Below are 9,050 nucleotides of genomic sequence, written 5' to 3'. Positions count from 1 at the left end.
GTTTAGTTTGATCTATTGATTACATTTCTAACATTTTGATGTACAAAAATTTTAGTAAATTGGGTGGGGTTGCCTAAATTGAAAAATCCAGCTACCATCAAAGAATTTACACTCAATTTCCAAGTATTTAATTAAACTCAATTTGGTAAAGTTGGGTAAGAAAATGCTCCCAAAAGCTCAATCAAAATTTAGTCTTGCCGTACCACCCTCCCCAGCCTCAAGAACCACAGATTAAGTTCCTCAAAACTTTCCATCTCAAACAAAGTTACTGGGCTTGAAAGCTGAACCACTGATCATATATAGCTCAATGAATCATCAAAGACGAAAATAAAATAGAAAGTTGATTGTAACATGTCATAATACTGGGATAGTTACAGAGTTTATTTATGTCAGAGACCCTAATGGAGGCTATAAGGACGATCAGCACCCCCATCTCCATGTATTGTCAAGGCAAAAGGAGAGTGACCTTCTTTTCTTGAAAAAGAAAATTGGAAAAGAAGAGGGCAAATGACCATATTCACACGTGGAAAATTTGGGATCATCAATTGCTTTCCTCCTAAGCCACGCCGTTGTTACTTAGCACTAACTCATCTACTTACATCTCAAGATACCTTTGAGTCGAACCACCATGAACTGTCTCAAGGAATTCATGAACTTTATGATTGTTGGAGACTATTTGCTACAAGAAAAGTGTCTCAGCACTTCTCTGTTTAATCATACTATTTAACAAGTTATTTAACGAGTTGTACACACCATTAAGTGCACGTCGAGCAACAAACAATTTAAGACTTCTTCTAAGTGCCTTGGGAATTTCTAAAGGGAGAACAATTGTGAGAGTCTAAAATCTTGACTTTTTGCACTGTGAGATAAAGCATTCGATCGACTACTATTGAAAAACTAAATAGGCAATAATATAAGTATTATTCTACCAAAAACTCTAATCTACAAAGGCATGATACTAGCAAATTAAATTAATATGAGACAAAAGCAATTAGAACTTCTGCTTTAGAACTTTGCAAAGATATCATGATGCCTTGCCAAACAATAAAGGCGACTACTATTGGAGGATTTAGCTGGCGCACGCAAAACTCACCTATTAAGAGCTGCCAAATCAACCAAAAAGAGCTGTTTCAAATTAATTATTATGAACATAGCATCCATTTCCAAATTACACAATTAAATCACATCACTGCTCATACCTGTATAAAATGACACAAACTACCAAATTTACTTCAATTACTCTCCACCATGAAGTTTCATGCCACTGAGCATTCTAGTGGAAACAGCTCACAGAAAAGGCTGTTCCTGATAGCCTTCACTTTAATTTTCCTCACCATAATCCCTCTGTATCTGTTGAAGAATTCGCGCTCACCTTTACCATCTCATAGTGTCAATATCAGTGATTTGAGAAGCAGAGAAAGAGTGAAGGAATGTGATATTTTTACTGGAAAATGGGTGCCTTATCTCAGAGGACCTTACTATACTAATGCAACCTGCAATTTGATCATTGATCAGCAAAACTGCATGAAATTTGGGAGGCCTGATACAGAGTTCATGAAATGGAGATGGAGACCAGAGGAATGTGAGCTTCCTTTCTTTAACACAGTGCAGTTCTTGGGTGTTGTTAGATGGAAATGGTTGGGCTTTGTTTGGGATTCTGTGGGAATGAACCAAATGCAATCACTGTTGTGTCTCCTAGCCAGTGTAAGTTCTCAATTGCTCATTTCCATTCAATTACTAAGCATGCTCCAGCATAATGATTCTAAACTGAAACCCAAAAGAGAATGTGCTCTCATTTCTACTCTGCAACGTCTTTTAGGTGGTCCACCCAGTGGATGTTTCTCACAAATATACATCAGATACAACATATTTCAGGTATTGGTTCTATAGTGATTACAGGTTTACCTTAGCCACTTTATGGTCTCCCTTCCTGGTTAAATCCTGCGATGCAGACCCCAGTGGTCATTCTCTCAACAGCCTGATGAACCTTTACTTAGACCAGGCAGATAAGGCATGGGCAAGTCAGATTGAAAATTTTGATTATGTGGTCATCTCTGCCGGACAATGGTTCTTTCGTCCTCTGATATACTACTTGAATGGCCAGATTGTTAGCTGTCACAACTGCAATAAAGAAAACATTACTGCTGTTACTAAGTACTATGGATACAGGATGGCCTTTCGAACTGCCTTTGGGACCCTTCTGAGGCTAAAAGGATTCAAGGGTATAACATTTTTAAGGACATTTTCCCCATCCCACTTTGAGAATGGGGCTTGGAATGCAGGAGGGAGTTGTCCAAGGACGAAACCCTATACAAGTGAAGAAATGAAGCTAGAAGATTATAACTTGGAATTCTACTTGACACAGGTTGAGGAACTTAAGAAAGCAGAGAAAGAAGGGAGGAAGAGAGGTTTGAAATTTGTGCTGCTAGCTACTACTGAAGCAATGCTGCTTAGACCAGATGGACATCCAAACCATTATGGACACTCGCTGCATCGGAATATGACCGTAGCCGACTGTGTTCATTGGTGCTTGCCAGGCCCCATTGACACTTGGAATGAGTTTCTGCTTTATGTAATGAAGAGGGAAGCTCAGAGATCCTTTCGTGGCGAGCTGCAGAAAATTGTTTGATGTTTATGGATACATTTTTTACATATATGTTGCAAATACTATTTAATGAGTATTCTTTATAATGTAATGATTTGTTATTTTGACGTAAATTAAAAGCTGAAATTTGAAGTCTCATTGGTTTTTCAGTAGTTCTGCGACGGTACAAATGATCTCAATGCATGTAGCAGATAAACCTGTTTTGATGGGATTTTCTTATCAAGTAATAATAAAGAATTAAAGACTGCAGTTCAAGAAAATCACTTGGCTCTTAACAATACTGGCTGCAATAAGGTGGTATCACATGGCAGTTTTGCACACCATATCAAGTTTACATTTGTCCTTACATTCTGTTTGAGAGGAGGTTTTATAAGGTAATGAGAGGTTTTTTTAGGTATATATATATATATTTGAAAGAGCTCATGATTTTATAAGGAATGAGTATGATTTTCAAAGGTTTTTAAAAAATAAAAATTAAAAAAAAAATCAAATTTTCAACTCACTAAACAATAAGTTGCTAAAATTTTCCTCATTAAAATCTCAAACAACTTTAAAAATCCTTCATTTTGCTCAAACAATAAAAATTCATTAAGTTTTTAAAATCATTAAAAATCTTGCTTTATTCTACCTCTTCCTGAGCGTAGTACAAGGGATATCAAGTGACTAAATGTCACTACATTTGGGTGAAAATTGCTGCTCACGGATACTAATGAATGTTTTGAATGACTATTATAAGTATCATCTTCCTCAACTTCACATCCAAAAAGAATGTAACCTCTTCACTGTTTGACATTTTGAATGACAATTCAGAATATGCTTGACATTATACTGTTTTCCATAGTCTCAAATCTCTAAGATCATTTGGATTTGGAGATTTGGCAAAGCCGCAAAGGATTAGCGAGGTACTTGACAACTTTCTGGTTGGCTTGGCTAGGGGTTAGGATTAATAGGGTTATTAGAATGTATGAAATCTGTTAATTATAGCTTTATGAATCTTTAATTAATTATGAGTCATAATTATAAACAAAGGGTTATTGAAGGGTGTGTCGACTATTAACAATTTAACAGTTAAGGGTTGTTAACATCAATATAATACATACCAATTAAACTTGAATTATTGATTTTTTTTTCACTTTATTTAATTTGTCAAACGGCTGTCGAACATGTGATAAAAGAGTTAGTTTAGGAATTGGATTTGTAGTGAAATGTAATCCAAACCCATCACTTTCCTCCCTTATGATTTTTTTTTTTGGCAACTTTCTTTCGCCTACTGACCACCATATTTAAAGGCCAATAATTCTCTAGAAAGAGACCCTACACCCTACAGAGCAATGAATAATAATCTCCATTAATAGTATGAGCTAAACCTTAAAGAAAAAACAAGGACAATTGGGTTGATGCCATTCTGCATTTATTACAGCAGCTGTCTTTCTGTTTAGTTGCTTTTGTCAATAAGGACATACTAACTGTGCTCTCTCCCTAAATTTGGCCCAATTCGTTTAGGCTGATTACATCAAATTCATTAGGCTCTGCCTATGGAAAACAATCTCAACCCAACAGAAACTGGGCCTCCGCTAATCCATGATAAATGCTGTCTGCCCATATGCAACTTAGCTTGTCTTTTATTATTATTATTATTATTATTATTATTATTATTATTATTATTATTGGCAGCTATATGCTTCATTTCAGGAATGATCAGTGGTTTCTTCTAAATCCGCCACTGCCCATGCATAATTTTCTGGCTGGAATACCTATTGAGCTAGTCCAAGAAGTCACCTTCGGGTTTGCGCTGTGATTAGACTAAGAATAACTAATAAATGTGATCTTTCTATATGTGAAAATGAAAACCCAACTATAATTTTAATTTCTTTCTGCCCAATATGATGGAAATGTAATACCAAACTAGTGACGTATAATGTGTGGACTCCTTTCTAGTTTTAACACAGTTGGCAATTTATGTAGGCACAATTTTAATACGGAAAATTTTTATCTATATATATATATGATGATGTTGTGAGTATTAATAAAAGTACATAATAAAATTGCCCAAAAAATTAAATAAAAATAAATATAAACATGGATTCTTTTCTTAAAACTATTTCACATTAATATCTAAATTAATATTATTTAGTTTATTTAATTTATATATAACTCATTTGGCAGGTGTCAGGTTCGAGTTTTTACTTTTTTAATTTTTCATTAAAAAAATATCTTAAAAAATGTGAATATGGGAAAGGTTTATTACAATTAAGTTATATACTTAATTTTTTATTGGTTACTCTCATGTTAATTGGATTAAATTAATGGAATTATGTATATATATGTGTGTGAAAAAGAACCCATGTAAAATAGACAATAAACTGAAAAGGAATGGTTTTTCTCAAGATAGTTGGAAACTTGCAATCTGCCTATTTTGAGTTGAGATGTCCAAAAGAATGAGTCAATTATTATATATTATTTTTCAAGTAAATGAATCTAATTGACCATGGAGTTAAAGGCATAGCATTAGATTCTGATGATGATAAGGTTCTTGGCAAACGCTTTGTGTTGTTCACCTGCTCACATACATCTATATTTTAAAATTAATATTCATTTACAAATGAGACAAAAAGTCAAAAAGCTTAGAATTAAATTGAAAATTCATATTCCACCAACTATCATTAGTTTCCTTCCTTATCATATACTTAATTGTAATATTCTTGGTTCTTACCTTGCTCATTTGTAGCACCCCTAATTTTTAAATTTATTATTTTTGGACAAATATTGATGTTTTTATTTTATTTAAATTTTAGAAAATTATTTGAAATTTCTCGGATTTTCGAAATCGGGTTTGATTTCTCGAAAATATAAAATTTTGATGATTTTTAAAAATTAATTTAAAGATCATGTGAGAAAACTAAAAATATATTTGGAGTCTACAAATTTTTCTGAGTTTTCAAGAATTTTTTTGAAATTTTTAGGCCTCGTTTTCGATCCCAAGACAGAGTAAAATTTCAAAATTTTGTATTCTGAATCGAACCGGCCGAATCGAACCGGACAAAATCGGACCGGCCTTTCTTCTTCCTTTTTATTCCTCTCCCGCGCGCGTTTTTCTTCTCTCTTTCTCTCCCGTTTTCTCTCTCCTCCCTCCTCCCCTTGCTGCGCCGCCGCCTCTGCCACCCATTGCCGGCGCCGTCTTGGCCGCCCTACGCCACTTGGAACGCCTGAAAAAGGCGCCCGAAGCAACGCGGCGTGCAAGCGCGTCGCTTCTTCTTCCTGGCCGAAATCCCGCCGATCCGGCCACCAATCGGACCGGGTCTTGTGTCTAAATCCATCTACTCGTCGAGAGCTTTCCATAGACACTAAGAACACCGAAATCCATTTAGCGGTTTGTCCAATTTTTACCCGGGAAATTTTAGCCCATTTTAATTTTTGGGCTAGATTTCTCGCAAACCGTGAACCCCACAAGAAAACCGAGAGTACCAGAGCGCTCCACTCGTCGAGAGCTTCGCGGCGATATAAATTTCAAATTTTTCCAGCACTGTTTTTCGATGGGTCCCACGGAACTTCTTAGTGTTTTTCCGAGCATTTAATGAGTTTAGAAAATTTCGTAAAATTTATGTACTAACCCCCGTGTTGTGGGCTTCGTGTAGGTATCTTCAATTCGCGGAAATTCGCGATTGTCCAGTGCATGAATTTTCGCCGACATGCACTGGCCACTGAAAAAGTCTCCGAATTGAATCGAGGTTTTGGCTACCCCACCATTGTCAGACGTCCCGAGTGCGTCCCCTGAGTCAGAATCGGCAAAGGTAAACCTGAACCTTACTTTTTCGTAATTTTCTAGTGTTTAAATACGATTAAAAATCTATAAAATATTCGTGGTAGCTCAGAAAATTGTGATTCTTTTTGCAATAACCTAGTAATATTGCTAGAGACCGCGGGGCAAAGTTTTAGAATTTTTAGAGCTTATTTGGGCAGGTTTTGCAAAAATGATCAATTATAAGAACTAAATTGAAATTTTACATATTGTGATGGATGACTGATTTGATGGGCCCAGGAGGGGCTATGTGATGTGATTGAGTTGTAGATATATGGGTTGTGAATATAGAAGTACGTTTTGAGCCCTTTTACAGGTTGGGTAGGTCCTATGTATAGGAGAGACTCTGTCGAATTTTTGGCACGACTTAGGACGTATTTGGTCTTTTCTTGATTTGTATTGAGTCATTTATATTAAATAATTGTAATGAAATTGTCAGGTGAGCCGGGACAACCTTCTTCCTCCGCCCAGCCATCACAGTGATTACTGTCAAGTCTGTGAGTAAAATATTAATTTTAATTGTAATTTCACTAATATTATATGTTCAAGCATGCCCATGCATCACTTATATGCATATATCTATGTAGTTAAACTCTAGGCACGATTTATGTTGCATTCATAACTGTTAAAGTGCCATGGATGTTGTTGTGGTAATTTGGAGCAGTGTGCGTGCGTTGGCGTGCGTGTGATGTGGTGTGGACTATGGATAGGACGGGTAGACACGGCTTGAGATCTTCGCTGGGACCCGGTCCTTCGGGGGTAGTCACGGCTTGAGTTCTTCGCTGGGACCCCGATTTGGTTCATTAAGCGAAAGTCCGGCTTGAGTTCTTTGCTGGCACAGGTTGGATTTAAGAGAGCTGTATAGGAGATCAGCTCCCATATATTATGATTGATATTACTGGGTGTGTGAGTGCTCCAAATTACCTTTTTGCTGTTATGATGTGAAATTATTGCTGATGTTGCATTTCACTCTACAAGGTGCATTAGTTTTAGATAGTTATAGAGATTATGGTTAAAATTGATATTTTACTATTTGAGTCGAACGCTCACTCCTATTCAATATTTTTCCATACCACAAGAGGATATTTTTGAGGTTAACCTGCTTTTCTCTCTCGCAGGTCATCTATTCATGTTTGTGTAATTCTATAAACTTCTAGAATTTTCGCATGTGTTAGAAGTATTTAATTGATTTGGGTCTGTAATATAAATTATTATTTTGGACCTATAAAATTATTATCACATGCATGTTTGATGGACTGGATGAGGGAGCTGAGCTCCCATTTATTTTTATGATGATATGAGTATGTGGAGGGTGAGCTGAGCTCCCCAATTGAGTATTTACTAGGTTTACAGGTCGGGTGAGTCAAAAACTCCCCGTTGAAATGTCCATTTTATAGCCGGACTCTGTCCGGTTGAATTCTTGAAATTGAGCCCAAATTGGCCTTAGAGTTGGGTCAATGAATAGTTAGGCTTACTACGGGCCTCGGGAGCTTTAGGCTGGCCCAGGTCCTAGTGCCGGTCCGGCCCATAGGTTGGGTCGTGACAAAATGTGGTATCAGAGCTTAGGCTCCAGATTCTTAGGGAATGTTGTCTAAAGTGTTGGGAAGAGTCTGCTAGGAGTCACATGCCGAAAATAGGGTCCACAATCGTCTTGCATTGTCATCTTTGCTTCTAGTTTCTGCTTCATATAATTATGTATAAATATGAGTCTATAGAGCTATGTAACATGTTGTTTTGAATATTGTGGGCTAATGCTGCTGAATTTCAGGAAAATGCGTAGAAGCAGGAGAGCCGCCATGCACTGTAACGGATGTGCTGGCGAGGTGTCGGCCACAGATGAGGCGCCGCCCCAAGGAGGCGGGGTAGGAGGCCTAGAGCTGCTCAAGTAAGAGCACCGCCACCGTCGAGATCGGCTTTTATGGCACAGGTCCCATGGACCCAATGGCGACTACTAGTGGGTTGCAGAGAACCATCGATATGATGGCGCAGTATATGTTCCACCCTCCACAGCAGCAGTAGTCCACCATACCAAGAGGGGAACCTTACAAACAGATAATCAATTTCAAGAAGTTAGTGCCTGGTACTTATGATGTGTCAGACGATGCATATCGGTTTTTGGATTCCTGCAGACAGGCAGGAACAGAATTGCAGTTGACTGATAGAAGACTTATAGAGTGTATGTAGCATGTCATGGGGCCTATGCCTAGACAATGGATGAATGACTACATATTACCTCGGATGGAGGGTTTGTCATGGACTCAGTTTGTAGAACTGTTTATCAATCGGTTTGTGCCAGAAAGCTTCAGAGATCAAAAGTAGTGAGCCTTTGAGGCCTTAAGACGAATGGCGTGCAGCAGATGAATATGCTCTGAATTTCGAAGCGAGCGGTATGCCCCTACAGCAGTAGCTACAGAAACTATGAAGGTGAAGAGATTCCTAAAAGGGCTTGACAGGAGGCATGCAAACCTGGCCATGATGTCCGATCGGTCTTTTGATGTGGTGGTTGATCGAGCCAAACAGATAGAGATTAGCTATGTTGTGGATGATAGCGGAAGGACAAAGAAAAATAGAGCAGAGGGTTCTTCAGGTGTTCCCCACATGGGTACTCCGGATAGTGGTGGCCAGAGTAATTACAGAGGAAGAAGT

General features: G+C 37.6%; 1 protein-coding gene and 1 long non-coding RNA gene across 2 annotated transcripts; one reads left to right on the top strand and one right to left on the bottom strand.

The window, feature by feature from the left end:
* Nucleotides 1-977: 977 nt before the first annotated feature.
* LOC110671604 (uncharacterized) lies at nt 978-1,337 on the bottom strand. The gene is made up of 2 exons (XR_002498121.2): nt 1,200-1,337; nt 978-1,103 (listed from the first exon to the last, which is right to left on the bottom strand). It is a non-coding gene; the product is annotated as an uncharacterized LOC110671604 (long non-coding RNA).
* On the top strand, nt 1,103-2,741 carry LOC110671602 (protein trichome birefringence-like 19). The gene is made up of 2 exons (XM_021834103.2): nt 1,103-1,704; nt 1,820-2,741. The coding sequence occupies exons 1-2, from the start codon at nt 1,249-1,251 to the stop codon at nt 2,627-2,629; spliced, it is 1,266 nt and encodes a 421-aa protein (XP_021689795.2). The 5' UTR covers nt 1,103-1,248; the 3' UTR covers nt 2,630-2,741.
* The last annotated feature ends 6,309 nt before the right edge of the window (nt 2,742-9,050 follow it).

This window comes from Hevea brasiliensis, chromosome 16 (assembly GCF_030052815.1).
Source record: "Hevea brasiliensis isolate MT/VB/25A 57/8 chromosome 16, ASM3005281v1, whole genome shotgun sequence".
Lineage (NCBI taxonomy): Eukaryota > Viridiplantae > Streptophyta > Magnoliopsida > Malpighiales > Euphorbiaceae > Hevea > Hevea brasiliensis.
Note: the sequence above shows the minus strand (reverse complement) of the source record. Positions and strands in the feature narration are given on the sequence as shown.

Excerpts from the sequence above, each read along its gene's own strand:
- LOC110671602 (XM_021834103.2), top strand. The coding sequence starts at position 1,249 with ATGAAGTTTCATGCCACTGAGCATTCTAGTGGAAACAGCTCACAGAAA. Across the intron at positions 1,705-1,819 it reads TGTTGTGTCTCCTAGCCAGT|GTGGTCCACCCAGTGGATGT; the intron begins GTAAGTTCTCAA and ends AACGTCTTTTAG.